Raw genomic sequence first — 27,699 nt, forward strand, 5'->3', positions numbered from 1 at the left:
TCTGGTTTCAGTCCTTGCACATGTTCAGAAATGTTGCTTGCAGAGGGGTGCTGGGCTGTGGGGAGGTGATACTCTAGCACTGCAGAAAGCTACACTGGAGACTCCAGCAGAAGTGAGCTATCAAAGCAATGTGTCATGGAAGCAGCGCCTGAACTTCTGTTCTGAGAGGTAGTTACCACCTTGGCATCAGTATTGACTTTTCTTGTGGGTGTAATATTTGTTTTGCATGCACTGTTTTATTGTTTTAGGGCTTTTTATTTAATTCCAACTTTAAGACTTCACACTAAGTAGTATTACATTAGAAGGGGAAGGGAAGAATTTGAGAAGTTAGTTCTTTATTAAAATTGTTCATTGTATAATGGTACAAATCAAGCATGTCAGAGAAATTTTGTACAAGAGTAAATGAATCTAACACAAGGTTTATGCTTTCATTTAAGGTAAGAAACATTCCCCAAACAAACAGAAAGACCCTGTTATTATTGCATTTTTGAGATTTATAGCAGTAGTTCTTTAAACTACTTTAAAAAATCCTTTTAAAAAAAGAAGCATTCTACAGGTTCAGAAAAATGTACAGCCTCAGTTGCTTAAAATATTGTAGGTCCTAATTTTCTATAGAGGAACATTGTCTTATGATGGCAGTTGCTACTGATTCCCCTGGTCAAGCCCTGTACCCAGTCCATGTTTCTTTCTCTGACCAGCTGTTCATGGACAGATTACTCTCATAGTAAATGACTGGTAGATGTAGCCTAATGGGCAAACTTGGTAACAAGAGAGATTTGTCTGAAGACCCAACAGCAGAGGTAGGATGGTTATCATCATTCACCCAGGCAAAAGGGTGCCTTCTAAGTTACCAGGACATCATCATATTCACTATGCTCTTCAGGGCTGGTGACAATTGCCTTCCTCTTGGGCACGCTGACAAGTGCATATTCTGTCTGATTATTGCTGTCAATCACACAGACTTCATGTTTTACATCATGGCTGACAGTCGAGTACCACAGCTCACTGGAGTTCCCAGAATCTTTTTTGGCAATGTGTTCCTGAGGGGGAAAAGGGGGAAGAGAGAAAGAGGGAAGCTTCAGTCTGATTATAGCCTGGAGAAGTTTGGAGCCAGTCTGGTACAGCCTGTATGCTCATGCAGTGCTGTTGACTAACACACACTGTCAGGTTGGTAAATCCACAGTCACTTCCCAACTACCCAGGCTGTGGCTGCACACCTGGAGAGTCCTCTTAGCAGTGCTGACACAGTGGAAGCTCATCACCACATGAGAGAGCACAGCAGCACAAATGGAGCCAGGCAGCCCCAATCACCCCAGGCCCCAGCTCCCTCCAGGGCTGTCCCAAGAGAGATCATCCCTGTGACATCCATTCAAGTGGGGAATGGGAACTGATGGGCAAGAAGGGAAAGTTACATAGGACATTTTATCAATGCATGTGAAGGGAGAGCATTTGGGGTTTGAACAAGACTTAATATGGGGTGTTTAGGGAAGGGACTGAAGGAAAGGGGTCGGTGACTTGCAGAATAAAAGCATAAGAAAACAGAGGAAGAAAGGGAGGGACAGGAGTCACAGCTAGCTGCCAGACAGACTGTAGGCTTTGGGAGGCAATAAAGACCCCAAGTGCAAGTGTGTGTGTGTGGCTGTCCAGGAGATGCACTGTCGTGGAAGGGGCCCTGGCCTCTCCAGAGATAAAGTGAGGACTAATCCTTTCCCCAGCAGCTCTCATCTGATTCTGTCCTTGAGAACAGAGAGAAGAGGAAGAAGAGCCATTAGCAAAGGAGGAGGTAAGATTGTGTGGGCAAATGCCTTCCCAGCTCTGTTTAGACTTGTCCCTCCTTTTGCCTCCTGAAGGTGTTTGCTAATGGGCTGCGGGTGATTGTGCATTAAATAGCTAGCAGGATGACTCATTAAATCTAAAGAGCCAGTGTGCACAGATTAACTTGAAGCAAGAAGTTAAAAATTTGTTTGCCCTTCTGTTCTTGATTTGAATGCACTGGGTACTGCAGCCAGTGAATAACTACCAGCTTTATCGTGGAATTCTCTGTCGTCTGCAGTAGTGGCAGTATTTTGAGTGTGTGTTGATGGGTTCATGGTGACATTTGCACTACCTTCCACATTCTGTTAAGTGGAACAGAGGTCTCTGTTTCATGGCTTAAAAACTCCAAAGGGTTAGCTTTTCTTTTTCAAGCCTAGAAGAAGGACAGTGTTAGAACAAAATTCCTGCAGAATTTGCCTTGGGTTTTCCAAGTTTACCCAAATCATATTGTCTGTTCAGATTCTGCTTTGCATGGAAGATCTCCTGACCTAGAGAACATTTCAGTGAAAATAAATTCTGATTTTTGATTTGAGGTTTTATGAAGTTTTGAGATGTAGAAATTCCAGAAATTTTAAGAAGCAGAGCAATCAGGGTAGACTTGCTTATCATCAAGTGCATGGCTCTCTCCTCCCCTAGTCATGATTGCAAAGATGGAAGGACAGCAGTATTTCTCTTAATGTACCTATGACATGAGAACACGTAGGCTCTTAATTTTCATGAGTGAGTGGCTCTCAATCCACTGAGTGAAGTCTGGAGCATCTCTCGTCCCTTCAAACACGTAGGTCTAACCAAGAGTTGCTCTGAATCACATTTTCCAGAATCCTTCTAGTCATTGTGTTTTGAAAGGCTGTTATCATCAACCTTCTCTTATCAGTAGGGAGACTGAAGTGCAGAGGTGATTTATCCCACATGCCAGTGGAGCAAGTGTGGAAACTTCCATTATTCACAGGCCAAGTTTAACACTCAGAGGGGCATCTCTCCTATTGCACTAACAGCCCTGTGAGGACTGTTTTTAAACCATGCTCTGGGGCTTTTCCTTGGGACAGCAAAAACTCTCAAAACCAGACAGCTACTTGGCGGGTTCCCCATTACAGTTCCACTCCCTCCTCTTCCCCCACAGTCCATCCCATACTCACAGGTACAAATGATGAGCTCATTTCATCACACCCTTTTCTGTCATCTTTCCCACTTTCTTCAAAATTTTCTGCTAAACGCCCACTTATCTGCTGGGCACCAACTTTTGCTTTACTGATATCATCTTTGTTAAAGAAAAAACCCAAGAAACCAAAACCAAACCAACCCTGTTAAACTGCTAAATGGCAGTGCTTCATTCTGCAGTTCATAGGGCTTCTGGTGATTGCTTGTCATCAGGTGTTGCAGTGTGTTTTTTGTTCATGGTATGTTCTGTTATTGCCCAAGTTGATGATTTGGTCCGAATGAGACCCTCCCACCTCAAATTGTCAATCTACCCTGAGTCTCCTGTCAATCTGTCTTAGGCCCACCACATGCTTGGAATTCCACTTCAGAAATCCCCTAAACTTCAACACTTGATTAGTCCATGTGTCCCAATTTCCCCCCTACCTCCCTCACTGGATGATGATTCTGTGAACCCTGCCTTTTACCCTCCCCAGGATATCTCTGATTAGCTGATGCTTTGTACCTTCCCTTTGAACCACCTCCCTATTTCAGCTGTTGCACGCTCGCATTTTCTGTTTTTTGCCCCCAGGATTCCCAGAGAAATAAATCCTCTATTATTCCATGCAAAAGACCTCCCTCTCATCCTTGCCTCCTCAGAGCACAGACTGACAGCCAAAAAGCCGTAGAGCAAGTGCTCTAGTCACACCTTGGGTCATCCTGTTCCTGGGGTGTGACCCACTCCTGTTACAGGCAGAAGTGATAGAGCCAGATAAGCTCCGGCCCCTGCGTTAATCAGGGACTCAAGAGGCAGATTCATTTACCCTCTGCTAAAATGAACTATTTAGAAAGCAGAGGCAGCAAACCACAGGTACTCAGGTCCCGCCTCTTGGAGCATATTAATACACACAAACAACCACAGACAAACAACCACACAAGACTGTGAAGTGCAACTGTTGAGAAGGGGCTGTTCCCCCACCCCGGCCTTCCAGGATGATAAATTTGGGCAGAGAAGCAGGGCACACACCAAGTTATAGAGTTACCTCTTAAATTACTCTGGAGTGAATTTCTAGAGCTCCTAAAGCTAACCCCAAAGAACGGAGGTAAGATGAAAGGGCAGTGTGTTTAGCTTACCAGTCTCCTGTGTTCCAATGCAATCATTTCCTCCATTCCGATTTATCAGAAACTAAATGTGCAACCTGAAAGGGCATGTTTGGTTTTGTGGAGGTTTGTTTTTTCTTTCTTTTCTTCCTTCTAGAGGCAGTGAGACACTGCAAGGGGAAACCTTATTCTTTTCCAACAGAGACTTAGCCATTTGTTGATACATCTGCTATTTTTTTTATAGTGCAAAGGTTAACCAAAACCCTTTAAGCCTCAATGTATTAAATCTCCCTTTGTTTTTCAACTGAAGATTTCTTTATTACTAAACTTGGTTGGCAATAGTCCATTTAAATGACTTCTAGAAAATGTCATGCTGAAACTGAAACTCTTTCAGGAAACATGCCAGTAGTCATGAGACTGCTTACCAAAAAGCTGAGTGGAGAAGGGAGAGGGAGAAGGAGAGAAGCACCCCAGCAGCCATAAGTTGTGTAGTGGTTGAGGACGTTCACTGAGACATCATCACAAGGTTCAGCCTCCGAATTGTCTGATTTGGGCCACACATTATTACACTCAGCCTCAGAAATGATGGGTGTGTGCTGCAGTATGTTTGGCCACCAGCTGCCCAAGAGTGGGGCTGCATCTCAGTGTTAAGTGCATGAAATTCTTTTGTTGGTAGGCTTAAACTGGTGTTTTTTGGCATCCTAAGCAATTAGTCTGATTAAGGGCTTTTCTTTCTTCTGCAGGAACATGATGGACACTTTGTCTTTTTAATATGTGGATGTTTGGATGTTGCACCAGTGACTGGAGGTGAGGGGTGGGAAAATCAGCTTTAGTCTTTACCTTGATGGTACCTGGTGGATAGATGCAGGTCTGTGCTGAGGAAAGAAGAAAACACATATGATTGTCATTCTCTGGTGTAGCAACACTAGACAAAGATTTTCATCTGCACAGGATTTATTAAGTCACAGACTGAATATAGGTTGTGAAAAAGCATGAACTTGTGTGACAATAATAGGGACAAGGGTTGAACTTCTGAGAGCTAAATAAATCTGATGGCTTTTTGAGATTTATCTTGTCTCTATACACACTTGTGTCACACAGCACTGTTCACTGAACTGAACTAAACCTAGATGAGCAATCTTCTTGTGGTTTTCTTTTTGTTTTGTTTTTGTTTCATTTAATTAACTGAATTACATGTCTGTCTTAGAAATGAAAGTTCTTAGTTGCTTTCTGACTGTGTTTTAGCTTTATGACCCATGCAGCCTTAATTTTGCCTGGAATTGCTGGCTGGATGCTAGGGCACAGAGGCACTGCCTGATGTGCCACATGCACTGGGTGTCTGTGTGCACAGGTTGGGCAGTCTGGAACTTTTCTGGAAATTTGTCTCTCTGACCCATAAACATCTAAGTGGCAGAGGTCTGTCATTTTACATCCTGCTTTCTCCTAGCCTTTCCTTTACCAGTCTGGCTGGTTCTTAATATGAGGTGGATTGAACATGTTGCTCCTGTAAAATTTCAGAGCTGAACTTTCACTTTTTCTTAAGATATCAAGGCTTTTTAAGCCTACTTGTTTTGCAACCTGACAGGAGAGGCATCAGTCAATTTGCAATTAAATATTAATAACTCAATATTGCATTAAAGCTGCTATCTTAGAGAATTTATGGTATTTTCAAACATTATTGTGCTGCCTTAATACTTCCATGAAATTGCCAATGTAGATGACTAACAAGAAGTGGGTTTTCGCTAATACTGCAATTTGTGAAAGTGGTAAAAGTATTACACCTTTGCTACATGAATGGCTTTACCCATAAGAGGAAAAAGGCAGCAGTCTGAATCTAAATCAAGACCTCCCGATTCACATGAGCACATGTGATTCTGGTTATCACAGAGTTTTCCTATTTGCATATTCAATATGAAGAAACTATTTTGATAGGAGAACACCTCATACTGACATCTGTTTAGAGAAAGTCCTGAGCAGTGCTTTTGTGTGGGGAACAGGGAGTGTGAGTAGATGTAGGCTGTGCTGTGCTGGCAGCCCACTGGCTGCAGGGGAAGAAGCAGGGGCACAGCAGAGGTTCCCCCACTGTACTTGCCAGCCTGCAGCTCTGGCAGTGATGGACAAAGGCCAAGTAAGTGTCCTATGGCAAGGCAGCAGCTGAGGCACCTGGGGCTCCGTGGCTGGAGGGGATGGCTGCCCACTCCTGCTGCCTTCTCCAGAAACAAAAAGGACCAAAGAGCCCCCAAGTAATCCAGCACAATGGGACATCAGGAGGGCAGGTACTCACTGGATGCAGTGAGGTGGGCAACCTCACTGGATGCAGGGAGGTTTCTCACCACTGGGGTGCAAAATGCCTTGCCATAGCTGCTGCTCATGGCTGTGCCTGCCAGCTGCCTCTGCAGTGATGCAGAGAGCTCCCACATGTCCCCATTCATGCCTCACCATCCCCGAGGGGCTCGAGCTTCTTTACTTACTTTGCTTATGGGAATATCTTTTTCTCCTGATGGGGACAGGCACTTTCCACCTAGGGCATGGAAATAAGGGTCAGCAGACAGATCTGGGGCTTTATGGTCCTCCTTTCCCACTGCCAGCCAGGGGCACATGTAAACCTGTAGGGAGATTGCCTTCTCCAGCTGTTTGGACAAGGCACTTTATGCAGATTCTCTGATGCTGTTCTCCCTGAGAGGCAGCCCCTGGCAGGCACCCAGCCCTGCTCTGGGGGCTGCAGAAGCAGGGGCTGCCACAGGGTAGGAGAGGCACAAATTGCAGGTCCAGGGTTGAAGGGTGGCAGCTGTTGGCAGGTGTTACAGTGTTTAGCTGTTCCTGGGAAGTACAGCCTTTATTCCCTGGGAACCATGGCAGTACAGCAGCAAAGTTTGTGGACTGGAGGAGCAGCCAGCCTTTCTGGGCTTGTGCATATTAAATAGCTCTTGGTGGGTGAATCAGGAGCAAATATTGGCAAGAGATAAGAAAGCACCAGTCTCATGCTCCCACAACTGATGTACATCAATCTGACTTCTAGCACGTCTTGGGAAAAATCAAAAGGAAGAAAAACATAGCAATAGTGTGACAGAAAGGACAAACAGACGGGGGTGAGTGCAAGGCTAGCGGATCTGATGTCTAGCAGTTGAAATAATCCTTGCTGGTTCAAGAAGAAGGCTTTACTTGCAAGTTTAAGTACTGAAATTATTTGGCAAAGTTAGGAACCTCTACGCTGTGTTCAGGTTGGTGTTAACAAGTTTCTTGGTAATAAGAACTAGGCTTTCTGGAGTCTCCACTGCTGCTTATAGTTTACAAATTTGTGGTTGTAAAAGGCCAGTAATTAACAAACATTTGACAATTTAGTGTTAATATTTATCTGCTAGATTTATATATATAATAAAAATGTGCTGAGGGATGTAAAGCTGCCAAGTTATATGAATTTAGGGATTACACACAGCATGCTGGTGGAGGTACATTATGAATCAGTCTCTAATTGCTTATTTGCATTTTTTTTTCTTTCCCAGGACTGAGGGAAACAGGCAATGCCACTATTATTTTTTGCTGTTGATACTTTCCTTGCTAAATGTGTGCTCTTAGGTCTTATTTCTTTTATAAAGTACCAAATTTCCACAACTCACCTGGAATAATTTCTTTCTGCAGATGTCCCTGGTGCTCTTATAAGATTAGCAGAAAGTTTTGAAAATATTAGTGAACTTCCCAATTTTCTGTTTAGTGGGAGAACTTAGCTTTCATTACAGCTGGGTATAAAAATAAAGCTAAATACCACCTCATTCCAGGTTGCCTACCTGGTTTTCTTTGAATTATGTATAGAGTTTTGCCTATACTGAATATAAAATTCTCTAGCTGAGTTGGAGATGCCAGTGTGACTATTTCATATAATTCAATAGAAGTCCTTTGAGCTACATTTAAAATAAATTATGTATATGTATTTATAATACACAAAATTCACATTAGGGGCCTGTTGTAGCTGTCAGATATTGTGAGTTTGATCTAAGTATTTTTGTTTCCTGACCTCTATTTATTCCACATTTTCTTGTTTATATTCAGTTGGCTTCTGATTTTTTAGTCCCTTGCTCAGATGAAAAGGCTGTTGGGTTTGGCTAGTTCTTCCCCTGGACTGTCAAAAGATAAATAGCATATATTCCTACAGCAAATCAGATCTGTAAACTGATGCATAACCCTTAGATAAATTCTTATTTAGTCAAACATGTGTAATCCTGCAGGGAATATACATTGTATGGCCTGAAAGTTGAAAGCCTTTCTCAGCATCTGCATTTGTGCTACAGACATGCTGACTCTTTGAGGCAGGTCCCCAGCAGTTAGAGAAAGGGACCCCAGCTTGCCTGTGGGGGGAGAGGGGTTCTGAAGGGTTGGCTCTTACGGGGCTGAGGTTTTTTCAGAAAATTATTAGATTTTTTTATATAGATTTATTAGTAAAAATTCTGGGAAATGGTTCTGGCCAGCAGTCGTAAAAGAGGACAAATGCGACTCTCATTAAAATGAGAACAAAAGCAAATTTCCTTTTCCTTCTTTCCATAGTTTCACTTAGCTCTTTGCAGAGAAGCTGTATGAACTATGTTACAGGGCTGTCGTGCTCAGGAAGCAGTCAACCCAAACACAGAAATGCCTCTAAAAAGCAAACACTCCAAACAGAAGGCATGAAATAGCAGACATGGGAATGTATAGGAAAGAGTCAAGAAATTAATTACAGAGGAAGCAGCGGAGTTCACAGATAAATGGTAGGGTCTAGAACATTTTCTCCTAGCAGCTGCTATTAAGAGCTCAAGTTTATGTTTTCTGCTTTGGACACCTGAAACTAAGATTGCCTTCAGTCTGAATTTAGTTCAACCCAGCTGCTAAAGGGCCGAGCACAGGGCAGTGGATACCCTTTTCTGTCCCTGAAGGGGCACTTCCTGGGCAGAGGTGGTGGGATGCTGCTGGTAAGGACACACAGACACCCACAGAGCCACCTTAATAAGGGGTGATGTCAGCCTCACCTGCTCCCAGAAATATTAACTCCTCTGACCTGCTGTGGGCCATGACATCATCCACCTTCAGGAGGGACCTGCTGCAGCTGTTTTCTGTGTCTAACTTGGTGTCCCACAACTAGAGGTTGCTGGTCCAGAAAGAGCAGGAGCTTCCTCCAAAAATACCCAGTTCTTACCTAACTCCTTAAACTCACCACCCCGACACAAAACAGCCAAACTCTCAAAACTCCCCATATCCAACCAAATAAAAAGTGCCATCCTTGCTCTGTGGCTGGCTGCCCCATCACTTCAGTACATTTTAATTCCTGCTGCCCCTGTAATTGACTCTGGGGCCTCCTCCGTTGGACCCCACCAGACATGGTTGGTCCTCACCTACATGTTGGTTAATTAATCTGATAAACTTTGCCTGCCTGTCTCACTGGAGTGATAATTTTGGGATATTTCTTCCAACTGGCTGCCAATTTTCCCAAGACTTATAGACATTCCCTCACCTGTATGTGCCCATTTACTTTGATTCTTTCCCACATCTAGTTAAAGTTACTCAGGAGAGATGTTGACAGCTGGATGATGTAAATGCATGAGCTTCATTCCTTAGGAATTTTATGTGGCTGGGCTGACTGTTGCGAGATACATATAAACTTTGTGTTGTAACCTGAGCTTTCCCTTCAGCCTGACTCTGGGCCTGGGCTGTGCTGTGGAGCAGAGGAGCCTTTCCTTGCTGACCCTCAGCCTCTACCTCTCACACTGCCTGGAGAGCAGCAATGGCCAGGACTGGAGCTCTGCAGCACCAGAGTTTTGCAAGGATGCTGAGTCACTGCATATGAATGCTTGTTTCTCTGGAAAAAAAACAAAAACCAAACCAAAAACTCCACCCTCATCATTTCTCCATCACTCTGAACTTCTGCAAGGTCTGTGATTTTTCTGAAAGAGGCAGTTTCTCAGCAGTGGGGCAGCTATGGCTGAGGAGAGATGCGCTACACAGAAACCACCCCAAGCTGGCACAGCTCATTGACAGCAGTTGGAGTGAGATGATTTGCAGTTGCTCTCTGCCATGCAAGGACAGCTGGTCAATGCTCTCCCTGAATGCTTTCTCCTGGCAGTGGTTTGTTGGAGTTTTTGAAAGTGAAGGAAATGGGTGTGTAGCTGCATGAGCACAGACTGGGGCACAGCACCTTGCCAGTGATGTCTTTTATGGCAGTGCCCCCTCCCCTCTGATGAGGGATATGGGTTTCACAGCCCTATCAAGCTAGCAGAAAAAATCTGCCTTACAAAAACCTTGCTTGCAAGGTTCTTGTAAAGAATTCTGTTCTTATTCCCACTCCTAAAAAGCAGTCAGGAATTATTTCAAAAGCAACACAAGTCCCACACATAAGGACGACAAGACCACTTAAAGCAGTGGGGATTCAGCAAGCCAGGGAGCTGAGAGCCTGGACCTGAGACCCTTAAGGCACAGGAGCTCCTTGCTGCCACAGGTGAGGACCCACCAGTTTCACATGGGGTTTTTTTTGCCTTGACTCAAACTGCTTCTGAGAGCAAGGCTTCATGCTTTAGGGACTTCTGCCCTTTTCCTCAAGGCCAGGTAATGTGGTCACAACTTAGATGTCTTGCCACAGACCTGCAGGGACACGAGAGATGCATTCGCTTTGCAAACAAGAAGAATGTTGAATTTCGTCAATGGAGGGCCTCATCTGAGCTCCTTAAGACCAAGCAAGCAGTCAGGGTGCAGTACTCAGAGAGTGCATGACCTTTTCTTTGACCTATCAAGAAGACAATGGAAAAGAAAGGGAATTTTCCACCTGTCCTAGGTGGTTCCTGTTAAGCATTTTCCTCTTTATAGTTCCTTAGGAGACAATCTATTCCTAACCACTGTTGTACATAACTATAGGATATCTCATGTACAGCATTTAAATATATTGTACAATTTAGTCTATTTCTATATAGTGTATATAAAAGCTTGTCTTTATGAGACATGGTACCAACAGATAAGAGACAGCAAGGTGAATCTCCCTCCTGCCTGGAAACTTGGAACAGATGACAAATGTTCTCTGTTCCTTTTGTTCCTCACCAGGATGGACTCCCTTCCTCCCTTCAGCAGACTCTCTGTGCTGGGAGCTTACAGACGATGTCACCTCTGTAAACATCCTGAGGCAATACTCTTTGACATACTAAGAACTACATTGTTCATCTCAATTTGCTTGCTAAATTATGTTCTGTCAATCAAGAAGCTCCTCATGGTGCCTTGTATGATGCCTTGAGGCTGATTCATTGCAGTTATCATTTGTTTTGGAATCAGTCTCTTAGTCCTATTGTTTAGTAGTTAAATACAACATGGTATTGGACTTACCTTACTTTTGGTACGCAGTTTCCCATCCTTCCACTGGATCTCTGCACCCACCCTTGGTAGCCAGTTTTGGTGTGGTTTCCTTGCTGGCTGAATTGTTTTCTGTACTGGCTGTTCTACAGAATGAAACTCAGTGACCAAAGCAGCTCACTATCTCACCGTAAGTGCAAGCACCTCTCAGATGTTGTGCACCTAAAAAACCAAAAACCACCCCAAAGCGTCCACTGCGGGGAACGTTAACAAGTGGGGGTAGGAGAGGAAGAGAGGTAGAATGGATGAGTGATGGAGCTTCCTGGGGTGCTGGGATGATGTGGTGGTCTCCACAAAGCAACTAATGTGTTGCAGAGTGGACTCCCTCTAGGTTTGGTAGTCTGAAATAGAAACTTAGGGTGCTTTTGGCAAGAGGAAACCACATGCCTAGCCATCTTGCTCTTCTGAGAAATGCTGTGACAAACTGAATGGTAAAAACCAAACGCTTAAAACCACAATGAAGCATAGCCCTTGCTACTGAAGCTTTCCAGTGCAGTCTTTTTGTGATTGTTTGTTTCTTTTATGTCCTTTTTAAAAAAAGTATATATATATATACTTTAATGGCTTTTTCTTTCTCCTGAGCTACAAGGATGACAGAAAAATAGAAGAACCAGAAATATAATTTGCAGGGCTTGTTGGCTGGGGAGGAAGCAAGTTTTAGTTGACACGTTGTAATTGCCATACATTGACGGGGAAAAAAATATTCTCTGTAAGACTTCAGGTGTCGGCAGCCATTTCATCAAACCTCAGAGGTGAGAAGTGTTGAGCAGTTAACAGGACACTCTAAGAATATTTGCTGTCCCCTGGGAAAGTGGGTTTTTTCTCATAGAGGTACACCACCATTAACTAGGTCTCCACTAAGTAGCCCCCTCCTTTGTTTCTGTTTTGCACTTTGCCAGGCAGTCTAACACCAGATTTCAGCAACAGAAACTGTAACTTGCATCTGACAGCAGGGTGATAGCAGAGGGAGGGAGTCCAGTTTGGGGAGAGATCACAGATCACATATCTATTATTCAAACGTGACAAGGATAAACAGCTATGTCTGTGTGCAAACTACCCTTGTGTGCTCCAAAACCTGTGCACAAACACAAGAGTTTGTCTGTAACCCTGCCCAAATGAGCACCACCTGGTCCTGCAGCATCCCTTGGCATTTGAACTGCCACAGCCTGCCCTTATGCAATGCCAGAGGCTGGAGCAAATGCTGGTAGATGCAGCTACTGTCCTTGCCTCAGTGTACTCTCCAAATTCAGCTGAGATGCAGAGTGATTTGCCACGTGCAAGCACTACTTAAACACGTTCTAAAGTTCCAGACCTGTCCAATTGCATTTAACAAGCTGCCTCCCAACAGTGCTACCTACTGCTAGAGGTGAGGAACCAACCTCCAAAAGTCACTGCAACTCAGAAGTGGATGAAACCCTCTCCACCTGTTTTGTTCTCTTTACAGGCAGTGTCCTGAGAGGTGGCACTGAATCCTTCCGACAAGGTAGGCAGATGTCCAGTTGTTAACCTGGGCTTGGATGGCTGAAAAAACAGTGGTTTAGCCTGGTGGTTGATAAACCAATGTTTTAGGCTATAACTGTGCCTGAGTGACTTCCCTTGGCAATATTTTCTGGAAGTTCAACTATGTGAATTATTAATTGCATTAGTCACTCGGTCTGTGGGGAAATGCTGGCATTTCGTGACTGTGCAATTCTTTTTTGTCCTGTTTCAAATTTACTCAGAACAATAGAGAACACCCTGGTGAAGCAAAAAGGAAGAAAATAGTACAAATCGCTGTGCTTTTCAAGCTGTGGTTGCAGAACTACTTCTGCCTAATTTATCTGAATTTATTCACTGTCTTTGGAATGTGACTGAAGCTCAGGCATTGCGTGCAATTCTCAGAAATGAGGATGTCGTGCAACTGAAGCTGAAGAGCATGGCTTCTGACTGGCAAGGAAGAAGGTCTGTAATCCACCAAAAGTCTATTCAAAGATGAACAGAGCAGCAATACATGCACTTAAAGATACATTCATAAATTTCAAATAAGTGGTTGGATTAATGGATCTCACGCTGTGTGTAATATGTTGTGTTTAAAGCAATTAATCAACTGCTGATGTTATCTGGTCCCTGGAGGAAGGGGAGTGGTCCAGCAGAGATGCTGCAGCAGCTGGATGTGCATGCAAACACCGAATCATGAAGGCTGCTAGGGATGTCCCTGCAGGCTCAGGTTCCCTGTGGCACCAGGAGCTGTCAGAGGAAAAGCAGAGCTTGGAAGAAGCAGCCAGCATACACACTTCTTTCTCACCAGGGATGCTCTAACAAATTAAACCCACCAGCTTTAACAAAACAGGCATTTTAAAACAAATTTTCCCCACCAGCAGAGCCTTCTCTGTCCTTTGCTAAGACTGAAAGTTTGCTCTTCATTGAAAAGTGTTTCCTCTAGCAGGGCACAGTTTCTAAGGGTTCTGGAAGATCAGAGTGTTTCTGGGAGAAAATAAGTTGGTTAAACCTGACAAGAATTATTTGCTACATACCAGTTGAGCTTGCAATTCTTTTTGAACTCAAATGCAGTTCCTCTCGTGATCGCTAAGTGGCGATCTCACATTTTGATCAGGCCAGAATGCCCTTCCAGAAATTTTGCAGGGAAGTGCAACCATGCGAATAACTCAAGGAAAGGAAAATAAGATGTCTCAAAGGGAAAAGGCAATAGTATGAAGCAACTGCAGTTTTCAGACTTATGGGAATGATTTTTTTGAACCTACTCAAAAGCACATCCAATATGTGCTTTTTTTAGAGGAATACTGATACTTGCACTGTTTCTGTTTTCAGATTAGTTGCCACTAAGGAGAGAAGGAATCATAAATGTAGAAGCATGTGTGAGAATTTTTTGTGTCACTTTATGGCTTGGGCCTGCTGGATTTGCATAATTTGAGGCTAATCTGTGTGGCCATTCAACTGAGAGAAAACATTTTCTTTGCAATCACAGTCATTTGCAGTAGTAAGAATTTGCAAAAATGTAATCCACCTCATCAGAAATTGGAAACGTGAAACACAATTGACCAGTAGAAGTTTGATTAGCAAATGAGGTCTCACAGACTGTCTGCCCCACTGTGCCATAGGAAAGCACCTGTGGCTGAGGCCTTGGCTGGTTTCAGCAGTGATCACAACCCACACAAGAAGGGGAACACGGGCATAACAATGACAAAGCAATAAGGCACAAAAACAGTGACTCAAACAAGTTGTGTGACCTATTTTTATGTCGTCTCAGGGGATGGTGGAGGAGGAAGGGCATGCTTGTGGAAGGGCAACCCTGTTTTCCAAGGGACAGGGCTGGGGAAGGATCATGGACCTGTGGAGATGGGGACAATCTCAGTGGAGGAGAGGTGAGACCAAGCCTCTGCTCTTTCCCTGGGGCAGCACATAACCTAGGCCCTGAATCCACCTCTTGGCTTGCTTTGGTCTCCCTAACCTAGAAAAAGAGTTGTGTCACAGGAGCATCAACAGCTCCTGGGTCTTCACTGATGTGTGCAGACCCCTAACTGTGTCATCTGAGTTACATATAGGGATGTTTGCACTACTCCTTGCAGCATGACCTTTCCTAGAGCTCAGGTCAAGGTCAGAGTGGCCTTTCCATCTGCAACCCACAGACACTGGGTGCTGAGCCATTTTCAAAATGTGTGCTTGTATTTAAGTGCTTATGAAAGTCCAACCTTATGGACAAAGTGCTTGTGAAAAACCCAGTACTCCTGTCTGTGTGTGTCCCAGCACAGCTGGGAAAACCTGAGTTTCTGGCACTGACTTTCATTGTCATGTCCCCTAAAATTCAGTTGTGTCATAGAGGCAACAGGTTTTACAAGGTGCCATTTACTGTAGTTGCATGATGGGGAATGTCCCTAGAGTAAGAGCGAAGCGTATAAGAATGGGGAAGTGGCACTCAGTGGATCACTCACTCATCTCACAGCGCACAGCTAAGATGATGATGGTCACTTGCCTGCTCCTCTCCAGCATCTGGGCTGCTGCTCCAGGTAACTCCTTTGTCTGTCTGGGTGTCTGTGTCATGATCCTAAGAGCATTAGGAACCTCGGTGGCCATGCCAACCTCCTTCTGTGCTGCTGGGTGCTGCAGTACCCACCCTCCTGGGGCAAACCCAGTGGTGACACAGCACTTGTGGCACTGTACTACTTATCTGGGGCTTCAGACGTATCACTGATGAGTGTGTTAAGAGCATCCACTTCTTAATTTACCACCAGTGTATTTATAAATTCCAGAGAGATGTACAAATTTATTGCAATAGGAAAATTATATTAAGCAGACAAACCATGCTTGTAGGTATCTGCTCAGGCTATCAAAAGCATGGGTGTATTACACTGGTTTTGTATATAAAATCATGTAGAAATAGCTGAATTAGTTTTAAAATAGCTTTCATGATCATGGTTTGTAGTCTGCCCGTGGCACTGCTGAGATCTGGAAAGCAAAGTGACTGGCACAGCTTGACAACTGGCTTCTTGGTCTTTGATGGAAATCTGCCTGGCCATGGTCACAGACAGAATCTCAGAGCACTTTGTAGAGTGAATCAGCCTATTGTACCTCTGGGCTTTGCAGTTACCCTTCTCTGCAAAGACATTTCCCTTTCTTGTAAATTGAGTTATGTTTTCAGTGCTGCAGCTGTTACTGCTGATATCTCCCTTCCCATGCTGACATGCACAAATAAACTTTTAAAACTATTATGCCAAGAGAACTGGGGAGCTGAGCTGTCAGCCTCACCTTGCCTGTACCCTTAACAATTTTTTCATGTCTACAAATTGGAAGAGGAGACTGATTATTTTCTTCTTTTTCCTGGAGAATTTTAATACCATGGCATTTATACTGTGAAAGTTTTCTCCCTGTGCACCTTCAGTAGGGTCTCTTCTGCAGGTGTTTCTCAGAGCATGACTTTAATGCTGAGATAAGAGGACAGATGTAGCTTGCCTCAGGTCCTCCTTACTTTGCCTTTTTCTTCTGGTTTTCTGATCTTTTATGATCTCTGACAAGTGTGAATACATGATGTATAGTGAGACACATAATAATTTTTAACATTTTTACTGTTTTGCTTCACCCCACACCACAGGTGGGCTAAGAGGGTGGTATTGGGCCAACAGCTGTTTGGTTGTCAGCATGGTTGAAAGTTTAGGGAATCTGTCCATGGGATATATCAGTCCTAACAGACAAATCAGTGGCTCCCAACAGCATAGCTGCCTTTCTCAGTGGTGCTCTCTGCAACACAGGTATCAGGCTGGCAAGATGCTTGGTGTGACAGGTGACAGGTCCAGTGAAACCTTCTCAGTAGTTCTTTCAAGCTGCATTTTCAACTTTTCCCTAGATGGAGGGATAGAGAAATCCTCCAGAGCTGTTCTGCTTGGAAATGAGGATGAGGGGCTGCAGGGGCCTCTGCTGGGGTTGGGTTGCAGAAGAGTGTGAGAAATGCTGAGTGTGGCACCTGCTTCTCCCCCAGCCTCTGTGCAGGTGATGAACAGAAAGGTCCAGTCAGTCCAGGCAGGAGGAAACGTGACTTTTTCATGCCGGTCAGTCACGAGAGAAGATGTGATACAGGTGACGTGGCAGAAGGAGACGGACGGGGCTGAAGACAACATAGCAACTTACAGTACGATGAATGGCCAAAAGATAACCAAGGCCTATGTCAGCCACGTGAGCTTTGCCCACAGCGAGTTACAAGCCTCGGCCATCTCCCTTCATGGAGTCACCCTCCATGATGAAGGATGTTACAAATGCATCTTCAACACATTTCCCTCGGGGGCTGTCACCGGCAGGATGTGTCTCAAGGTTTATGGTAAGGCACTGTAATTGTATGTGGGTGCTCATCTGAGGACCAAGTAATTTTTCCTGTGAAAAACCTTCCCTAAGATTGCTACACTGATGTGGGAAAAATATTAGTCCCTGGCACTCTCCCCCTCTGGTTTTACCTCTGATGGGAAGTCAGTGCTCAACAGTTCTTTAATTTGCTTCCCTTTCAAGTCAGCGACAGCGAGATTCAAAACTGATGTGTAACCCATGACTTCCTCCAAGTTTCCCTGGTGCTGTGCTGTGCTGACAGCTGCGTGGCCACAGCCATGAACCCTGTCCTCCTCTGCTTCCTTTCACTGCTGCTCTCACCTCCTAATCCTGGAAATCAGGCCATTTTTAACTTGCTCTGCATTTGGTTATATAAAAACTGCTGAGTATTCAAAAGGCAGAGAGGCACATGCATGACCAGAATAGCTGGAAGCTCACTTTGAAGCTAGAGTAAAAATAACAGTAGCTGGGCTGGGGTCAGGAAAAGAATGCAAAAAAGTAAATAGAAGGCTGAAACACTGTACAGCTCTTGGGATTTGACACATGAGTATCTTGATCAGGTCAGCATCAACTAGCTTAAAGAAGAGAGTTGAAACAAATCATGAATCAGGATGGCAATATTTGTCACCTCCATATGAATTTACCAACCAGCAAGTGCAACCTGAAATATAGACAAATAGATGAACTCAAAGAAACTAAGAGTGACAAGCTGCTTATCTTTTGAGGAAAAGTGCTGGATTTTGTCCAGCTGAGAAAGCTGAGACATTAAACATGCTCTGAGGACACCCTGATGGCTCCTGGCTTTCTCAGGGATGAGACTGCTGTGGGGAAACTGGTGAAAGATCATATCCCATGTGGAGAGTACCAGTGTCTGTGTCCTGTCACTGGTGAAATGATCCCTGCAGAGTATTTTGGTTTTCCCTAGTACCTACTGCTGACAAAGACATAGACACATATGTCCACACACATCTCTGTAGTCCTCTGTGTGGAGAAAGGAAGCTCCTAACTTATAGGACAAAGGATATGGTGGTGAAAAATACAGGAGAAAACAAAAGTTCTTTTTCCCCTCTTTTGGGAAAACTAGGGCAGAGAAGAGAAATGAGGAGAAATCCATGCAGTATTTCACATATGAAGAGGAAAGTTCCTAAAGAAATCTGGTTTTGAGTCATTCAGAGGGTAAACACTGATTATATGATACAGGAAAAACATGGAAGCGCCTTGCAGAAGAATCCCGTTCTTTTTAACCATGTAGATCTAAACACAGAGATTTCTTTTGGTTTTTGGTTTTGGTTTGGGTTTTTGTTCCTATCTAAGTGGGGGAACTCCTTCCCAAATGCATCAACCTTTTGTCTACTGTTCATCCCTCACCAGAGCACTACTTCTAAAAAAAAAAAAGGGATGTTTTTCTACTGCCACAAACACTCATGTAAGCACCTCTTCCTGCAACTCAGATGAAAATGCGTCAACTGAGAAGGGTTGAACTTCTCTCATGGGCTCATAGGCCACGAGGCTGCCTCACCGAGGTCATGGTGGCCTTCGTGTCATGTGCTGTATCAAGCCAGCCCTGGAGGGTCACTGTGAACAAACTGAGCATTTGGCACTCTGACAGGAGCTTTTAGTTCATATCTGGTTATTTCATTGAAGCTAATTTATGCAATGCAACTTAAAAGCCACAGTCTTGCTCGTTATTCCCCAACCCCTAATGGTGGGAACAACTTGTCTGAACAAGCCCAGAGGGTGCCCCAGGAGGGAGAGTGAAGCCAGCAGGAATCTCCCAAGGCTCAGAGGTTCAGGCCACAGTGAGCTAATCAGAGTCACCAGCTGAAACTGAAATGCTGCCATGTCTTTGCCCTCAAGAGGGGACTGCCAGGGGGTTTACAAGCTGGTAATTGCCTGATTACAGCAGCCTTTGCCAGCCTGGCTGTTCCGGGACAGCATGGGCACCATCGCTGTGTGATGAGGGGAAGTGAAACCACCTAAGAACTGGATGCAACACTGTGAAAAAAGAAACAGGTATGACTGGAGGTATGTCAGAGCTGCCTGGCTGAAAACAGCAAACCCAGGAGGAAGCAGAAACCTTGTACCCTGTAGCAAAATCCATTTTGGAACAGAATAGTTTCAAGCAAGCTTGCTGGGTCTCTTTTGAACAGTCTGCTGCCTTTCCCCCTTCATCTTACTTTGGAAATATTTTTCCACCCTTCATTGTCAAAGAGGATGAGAATGAAATCCAGGCTGAGGATTGAGGGAGAAGTATGGAGAGAGGGGGATGTGCCACATGAGGATGGGCAAGACTTGCTGAATCACAAAATTCCCTGGACATTTGTCTTTGGGGACTGCCTGCCTTCACTGTAGATGGCAGCATTTGTCTGGAAGTCTTGAGCACAGCTGGATAAATGCCATTGCAATTCCTGAGGGAAACCAAGGTACAGAACTGCTGGTGACCAGCCGTATCGTTTGAAAAAGCTTTCTCACCATGAGGCAAGCTGTGATTCCTACAATCTTTTATCATTCTCTGTAGCACCACTGCCAAGTCTTTAAACATAAAAAGCATATCATATCATACCCTGATGGTCCCCCTCTAATTACAGAAAGCCATTACCAAAGGTCCTTTTGTCAAATATTTGGGAATGCTGACAGAACTCAAATTTGGGAACATCTTCAATACTGATCTGCAAGAGAGACTAAAGCAAGTACTGGCACACAGCATCTCAGGCAAAGACTTTTTTACTGGAAACAAGTATTTTGATGAAGGGCAAAAGAAGCAGTTAAGTGTATACATCAAACATGAACAGCCAGCACATGCTAGCAAAGAGTGTAGCAGGACTTTACTGCAAAAGCAAGCACTCACAGGTTTTGACAGTGCATCTATTACAGACATTTGCTAGAGAGAAGCTCAGCCCTACAGGCTCATTCCTTCAGCTCCATTATGAGAAGAGATAGAACCCTAGGTTATAGTTAGTAGATAGAATAGCTAGAAGAAGAGCAGTGCATGTGTTTCTGGCAAGACACTGAGAATTCTCATCCTCTGTGGTAACATCTGTGACTTCTCCCTTTGATTGCTTCTGAATTTTGCAACCTAATATTTGAAGTTAATGCTGTGGGTGAATATGTTATTTTTATTTATATGTTTTTATGTTATTATTTTTATTTATCTGGTTTTCTATTATTTATTTATAGGTTTTTATATGTTTCTATATTATCTTTATTCATCCAGTGAGTGAAAGAAGAAGTTCAGAGATCAATTATTAATCAAAACATAAATTGTGACACTAATCTTTTCATACCTGGGAGATTTTGAGAAGTTCCAAGTGAAATCCCCCTACACACTTTCCTTGTTTTTCTCAAGGGTTTCAACAATTCTGTGGGAGTTGATTTTTTTTTTGTCTATGGTTGATGCAAAAAGTGAAAAATACAAGTTTATTTTTTCTAGGTTCACACAACTACAGTAAGTAAATGAGGTCAGGCTTGTAAAAAAAATCAAACAAAGAAAAAGCAGCGCAATTGTTTGTATACAAAAATCTTGCTTCCACCCTCTTGGAAGACACAGACAACCTTTTGAGGTGTGTCTGGAATTGTACCAGGAGGTTATAGGTGCCATTAAATATCTGGCACACGTCTTTTCCCCTTTTTGCAGTGTCTGCTACACCTTACAGGCAAATCTTTGTTTACCTCACAAAAGAAAAAATCATTGTTTTTCCTGAGAAGAAGGAGAAGTTTTGCTTTCTTGTTTAAAAGCAGGATTTCTAGATGATAGCAGTATGGTCTCGTGTTGGGACAAGAATTAATTTCAGCATAAATATTGCACTTATCACTGTTATTTTTCTTATGTAAGTAGTAATATACACATGGAGTTCTACTAATTATATCTGTGGATACTTTTTTAATCAGAGAGCATTCATGGTAACTCAGACTTGATTGAAACTAGAATTGCCACTGCACATAAATGCTGAAAAAAAGCAATATTCTCAGAAACAGAGAAGTAGAGTGTGGTTTAGACCCCCATTCCATCAGCACATGCACTGAAGTAGAAGGCAGGCTGGTGAGCTCTCACACAGAAACCCACAGATTGCACTCCCAAATGGGACTACACACCTTTATTTTATTGGCATGTGAAAATTAACCTTATCAAACTGAGCAGAGGCTTGAACTAGACAATCCCTGAAGTCCCTTCTGACCTAAACTATGATATGATTTTTTGCCAAAGGATAAATAGGCAGTTTTTCACATGGAACATGCCCTATATGTTCAGATGTCACCTGGAGTTCTATCCAGGTTGAAACCAACTGCCTGAATTTCTCCCCTTTATCTAGTCCTTGCAAATACAGTTTGTATAAATAGGAATCAACAAGTAGGCTTCATGTGAGTGAGTAAGCATGAATGATGCCTGTAGTTCATCCTTCTTCCAGACTAAAATTAAATGTGACAGCATCTGCAAATCTTCTAGAGTGAGAGTGTTCAGAAGTGATCTTTCAACATAGTTTTGAGGGATATTATGGGATACCCAAAACCCATTTACAAGAGGAAACAAAGTTGTACACAAACCCTCCATACGTGAAATCCCATGGTGTAACCACATACAAATTCACTGTTACTGTCTTGCATAAATAGATGCATTTAGTCCTTTGACTTGCAACTCTACACACCTTAGCAGTAAAGCTAATCCTGCAAGTAATTTTAAAGGAAAATAATTCTAACTCATTTACGCAGTTCAGCTCTTTCAGAGAGAGAAGGGCATATGATTTCACAGTTTCACTACATTCTGCTTTTAACTCAGGTATAATTACCACTTCTCAGCTGGGATGCTGCTGCTAGTTACAGAACTGAAACAGATACTTCTACCCTCTTGCCCTCTTTCTTTTGTCTCTTCACTTCCAGGCTGCTGTCTGATCACTTTCATGTTTGTCACTGCTGCAGCTTTGGGAAGGGGGAGATTAGATAAGAAAGCTTTTCCTCCAGGATAACTGTGAATACAGATGCCCTTTGCTCAGACATTAACAGAAACTAATTGACTTTGTTGCTTTGTTGTTTACAGCCATCTCAGACCCTGTAGTGGAAACTAAGATTATACCCAGTCTAGATAAAGCTGAGGACTCTGAGAAAATGGTGGGGATGAGCTGCTCAGCAACAGGGAAACCAGCTCCAAAAATAATTTGGCACCTTCCCAGCATCCTGCAGCAGAAACCAAGGGAATACCACATAAAGTTCAGCAACCAGACCGTGACTGTCATCAGCAATTTTACCCACACCCACTCCAAAATCCTTCGGGAGTACCCCATCACCTGTGCAATCCAACATCCTTCTCTAAATGTGACCCTGGTCCTGCCCACAGACAGCCTAGAGCAGGGTCAGTATGTAACTCTGCTGCTCTGGAGTGGGGCAGAAATTGGGAAGCACCTCGTGGGGTAGATCAGAAACTGCTCAGAGGGTTGGGAGCAGGTGGGGAAAGGCAGCTGTGGCTGGGCTTGGGAGGGATGGAGGAGGTGCCGTGGGACATCCAGATGCACTGGTCAGTGGCACTAATTTCTTACTGCTCCTCAGGTTCTCTTACCCACCATTATGTGGCCCAGCCTTCCTGTCTCTGTGCAGGACTGTTTGTGACAGCGTTTCCTGTCACATAACGTGACAAACCAAGAGGTGCCAGCGTTGGGTAGCTCAGAGGGGCTGGGTTCTGCATGCCTGACTTTAACATCAGACTCCATGCACAGGTCTGCTGGCAGTGCCGCTTGTGTGCATCATGCTGGAATGTGCTCCCAGCTCCTCTGTCCACCCCATTTCACCCCAGGGAACGGCCTAGGGGTGCCTGAAATGGATTTGGGGTTGTTTATTTACTTTGTGCACAAACTGAGTAGCTGCTGTTTCCCCACAGGTCCAGAGAGCAGCATGGCACCAGCCATTGCCATTGCAGTGGGGGTCCTGGTGCCCCTGACTTCTCTTCTCCTTCTCACCTGCCTTCTCTACCTCTGCCTCAGGCACCTACGTGACCCAGAGAGAAACCCAACCTGGCCATGCTGGGTAGGTCTGCCTTTCCTCAGGGTTCTGCACAATTCACCCCCACACGACTTGGGGCTCAACACCATGACCTGGCTCTGCCCAGCCACACCAGGGCTGCCTGCACACTGCCCAAGCCAGGCTGAACCTGGGCTGGAGAAGGACACAGCAATGAGCCCCCAGCCAGACAGCTGGGAAGGGGAAACCTGATTCTGCACAGCCAGCCTACAGTGCCCAAGAGTGCTGGCAGCTAGAAACATTCACTGTGCCAATGACAAGGCATGCTGTGGTGGAAGCATCGTTCTACTACCATATTTATGCACAAAATAGTTGTGTAAGCAGTGGCCAGACCCTTGCCAGCAGTGGCACCAGTCTTCTGCAGCTCCTAAAATAACCGTCCTCAGCACAGCTTACAAAGGCAGCAGCTTTGAGGATGGGTCTCAAACAAAATGTGGTCTTCAAGGAAGACTGTGCCTCTGGGAAGGAAGCCCAGGGTGCCACACTGGGACACAGGCTGAGGCACTGCTGGTTGTCCATCAAGGCTATTCCAGTGCAGGATACAAGCTTGAGGTGGGGGTAAACTGAGTGAAGTGGCATCATTTCACGAAAACACAGTCCAGTTTTGTGAAGGCTCCTCATCCTCCTTGTAGTATATGCCTAGCATGTGCACCCTGGATTTTGGTGAAAATTTTGGAGAAAAAGAAGCAGTGGAGGAAATGCAACACATGTCTTCCATGGGTGTTATACCTCTAGGTCCAAGCTGAAGACTGCTGGTGGGATTGCCAGGGGAAAACTTTAGTCTTCCCTCACAGAGAGATGAAAAGACTCACTTGGCAATACAACTTTACCCTCACACAAAAAACATCCATGTATTTTGAAGAAATAAACACAACAACCTCTCTTTCATCAGGTACTTCCTGCCTGCACCAAGGCCAAGAAGTGCAGGCAGTACGGAGCTGCAAGCAGGTGGGCTCCTGCAGTGTCCCCCAGCCTCGGTGCACCACTGAACACCTGAGAAGCTGCCCAACCTACACATGCAAGAGAGAAACTCTTAAAATGGCACCTCAAGCTTCCAAGGAAACTTCCTGTGACTTTCTTCTAGAGAAATATAAAAAGGGACAATTTATAATATATATTTATTTATTACATTATAAAATTCTGTTTTGTAAGGAAAAAATGTAAAGTATTTATTTGAAACTCAGGCTGGTTGTGTGGATCCATTTAGTGGAAATCATGCTTTGTATTTTTGGGGGTTTTAACATTGTTTATTACTATTTGATATTTTAACATTGTAAATTCAAAAGTGGATGGGGGATTGTCTGAAACAAGGCAGCATTTTGTAAGGTTGCTGGCTTGCAAAGTGTTGCAGATGGACCAAAGGAGCCCCCCACCAGGAGCTGGGCTGCAGAAAACCTGTGGAACATCCCAGCACACTGCTCTGAACTTCAGGTGTTGAACTTGTTCCCTAAATGGCACAAGAGATCAGGCCAAGACTGCAGCCAGCCCAAATTTATAACCCAGGTGCCAGGAGCAGTGGGCTTCAAGTCAGGAGGAACTGCAAAGTCCAATTTCCAGCAACTTCTCCTGGAAAACAATGTAAAAGGCACAAAAGTGTTTCCTTCTTCCCTGTTTCTCAGGGGCTTCCACAGCTTTCTTCTTAGTGTCCCTGATCTGTCACAGCTGCCTTGTGTTTCCTGGCATCCCACCCACCTGCAGGAGACAGCGGGGCAATAAAAGGGCAGGTACAGGATTTGTAGGTTTTCCAGTGCATTTTGTTTCATTTTGTTTGTGTCCTGGTGTAGTGGCACGTGGGCGCAGTGGGAAGCAGGAGGCTGGTAGGCCTCAGGAGGTGGGTGCTTTATTTATTTTTATACCAGGGCAGGGCAAAGAGTGTTCTTATTCTGACAATGCTTGGCTTCTAAGCAGTGGCTCAAATCTGAGCTGTAATCTCCTGTAATTGCCTGAATTGCACCATATGTTCATAAAGTCTTGCAGACTTAGGGAAGGAGAAATGAGCCCACCTGGCTCATGCTGGTCTTGTGGGAAGCCACCAGTGCAGGCTGCTTCCTCTCCTGGCTTCCTGGAGCAAATGCATGAAATCTGGGCTTTCCTCATCCATGTATTTCAAGCAGGCATCCCACATGAACCACTAAATTTTAGTCAAAAAGCCAAGTGAACAAAAGTGAAAGCAAGTAAGTGAGTTGAGAATGAGTAAACCAGGTCCTCACTATAAAATACTTCTTGTAGGCCTCCCTAACATCTAGAAACAGCACAGATGGTGAGTGAGGGGAAAGGGGAACTGGCTGCAGCTGTTACAATTGGGTGCTTTTTTTCCATAGCCCGTTAATTGTCAAAGGAGGAAGTAATGGTTTGTCCAAACTTTTTCATCATTGCCGCTTCATTTCTTCCTTGATGAGGGAAGAGGCCGGGGAGAAGAAGGTTTTTCCCTGGGTATGTGGAGGGCAGGAATAGGGTGGAGAGCCCTGGCACCCTTCCTGAGCAGGCTGTATGGCCTCAGCCCTTGCCATTCTGCAGAGTCTGCACTTGCAATTTACAGCAGTTTGTTTGAGTTTTAACATGAGGTTTCTGCTTTTGTTTAGACTAAAGTGTTGTTGTTTTTGTTGCCTGGTTTGTTGTGGTTTTTTTAATTAAAAAAAAAAAATCTCTTGAAGAAACAGGGAGTTTGGACATGGAAAAACAAAAGGACTTCCTGGGGGAAGAGAGAAAAGCACAATGCCAGTGAGAAATCCATTCAAACCCAGAAAAATAGCAACGATTACCTATTATTGTTTTCTACAAGCTGGTCACCTGGAGTGTGGGAAAGCAGGGCTTGAAGTTATGAAAGAGTTATCTGCTTATGTGTGGGGTTTTAGTTTCTTTTACTTTTTAGCTGAATACAGAAATTTTTAAAGCTTTTAGAGGTTTCTGCTTAGGAGCATGATAGATCCAGCAGCTGGGTGAGGGATGAAATTACTTATTTTCAGGTAAATATTCTGTAAATCTAAATACAGGTAAAATTCTGTACAAGATTTATTTTTTCATTCATGATATCAGAATGAGAACATGACATCCAGTCACAGAACACTTAAAACCAATACATATACTTAACTTCATGCTATGCAAAGCTATCTACTAAGATACAGTGCCATAAAATGCTGAGTGCTACTGCTGTGATGTTTGGCTTCATGTAGCAATGAAATGAAGGCAAGAATACAGACTATGGATAATTAACTGGCTGACAGCTATGGGGGAAAAAAGAATATGGAATAGATACAAACCATCTTTGGTGGAATAAACAAAAGCATGACTGAGGGAATCAGAAGTTTTGACTATGAATTATGAACATCCTAACTGCTGTTATGAGATTTCTTTGTGATTAGTTTGTGCATGTCTGTCCAGTTACTTCTGTTAAAAATTTGTAAGAATTCCTTGGAGGTTATATTTCAAATGGGTTTATACAGACACCTAGTATTTGTTTTAATAAGTGTGTGATTTTAATAAAGGGTGAGTTTGATCCCCAACACCTTTTGTCTGCTGTCACCCTGCATGGCTCTAGGTGGAGACAGTAGGTGAGGTTGCTGTGGAGCTTGAAATGATAAATAGAAACAAAACTGGTAGGATATTTAAGGCAAATAGACTGCTCTATTTTTCTGCTCCAATACAAGTGACATAAAGCAGATTAACTTGGTAAGTGAATGGAAGCAGACCATATTCTCAAACAAAAAAATTCTGCAGGAATGTTCTACGCTATTACTGCCACCAAAACCAAAAGGGAAAAAAAAAGCCTAGGATTTTGTTTTGAGGCTGGGCAGTTTTCAGTCTCACCCAGCTCTGCCTTTGGTTACTTTTTGTCACTGCATTTTGTCCAGCTTAGGGACAAGTGGTGTATAATTTCTCCTAACTGATGGAAAAAGGGCAAGCAAGAATGCCAACTTCCTTCTTGCCTCTCACTTAGATAAAACTGGTTCTGCATGATGTGTCTCTCTATAACGCAAATGTAGCCTTCACCTCTCTGCTTTGGGATCCTTTGACCCTGACATTAGCCAGTTTGGGTTAAGATTTTAACTCATGTAAGAAGTGAGCTTTTAAACAGTTGAGATAGATATATAAATAAATAAATAAAATGAAGCTTCTTCAGGCTGTATAAAATGTCCATGCTTCTGTTTTGGCATGCCAGACTTTTTCAGAGGTGTATTGTGATGGTCTTTTTCTCTGCCTAGATACTGGGTTCCTGGTTCTAAGAGAGCAGTAAGATACAAGCAAATTGGCCCCAACAGCTCTGGCTGAAGATAAGACTTTGAAATGTAGCTGAAATGTTTGTCTTAGATATTTTACAGGCATTGGATGAAATAGAAAGAATATTCTTCTACTGATACCAGTGCTGGTAGAGGCATAGGACTAAATTTGTACAGTGAAAAGTGAATCATTAAAAACCAGTATGACCATAGACAAAGAGCCTCTAATTAAAGTTAGAAAGCAGTATGTTTATTCACT

General features: G+C 43.8%; 1 protein-coding gene across 1 annotated transcript; it reads left to right on the plus strand.

The window, feature by feature from the left end:
- CD200 (CD200 molecule) lies at window positions 1–27,258 on the plus strand. The gene is made up of 10 exons (XM_058827006.1): window positions 1–168; window positions 1,719–1,783; window positions 12,854–12,892; window positions 13,266–13,350; window positions 14,657–14,771; window positions 15,350–15,413; window positions 16,880–17,215; window positions 22,250–22,561; window positions 23,084–23,229; window positions 24,116–27,258. The coding sequence occupies exons 4-10, from the start codon at window positions 13,325–13,327 to the stop codon at window positions 24,218–24,220; spliced, it is 1,104 nt and encodes a 367-aa protein (XP_058682989.1). The 5' UTR covers window positions 1–168; window positions 1,719–1,783; window positions 12,854–12,892; window positions 13,266–13,324; the 3' UTR covers window positions 24,221–27,258.
- The last annotated feature ends 441 nt before the right edge of the window (window positions 27,259–27,699 follow it).

The sequence above is a fragment of the Poecile atricapillus genome, chromosome 1 (assembly GCF_030490865.1).
Source record: "Poecile atricapillus isolate bPoeAtr1 chromosome 1, bPoeAtr1.hap1, whole genome shotgun sequence".
NCBI classification, from domain to species: Eukaryota; Metazoa; Chordata; class Aves; order Passeriformes; family Paridae; genus Poecile; species Poecile atricapillus.

Excerpts from the sequence above, each read along its gene's own strand:
- CD200 (XM_058827006.1), top strand. The coding sequence starts at position 13,325 with ATGGCTTCTGACTGGCAAGGAAGAAG. Across the intron at positions 14,772-15,349 it reads ACAATCTCAGTGGAGGAGAG|CGCACAGCTAAGATGATGAT; the intron begins GTGAGACCAAGC and ends CTCATCTCACAG. Across the intron at positions 23,230-24,115 it reads ACCCAACCTGGCCATGCTGG|GTACTTCCTGCCTGCACCAA; the intron begins GTAGGTCTGCCT and ends CTCTTTCATCAG.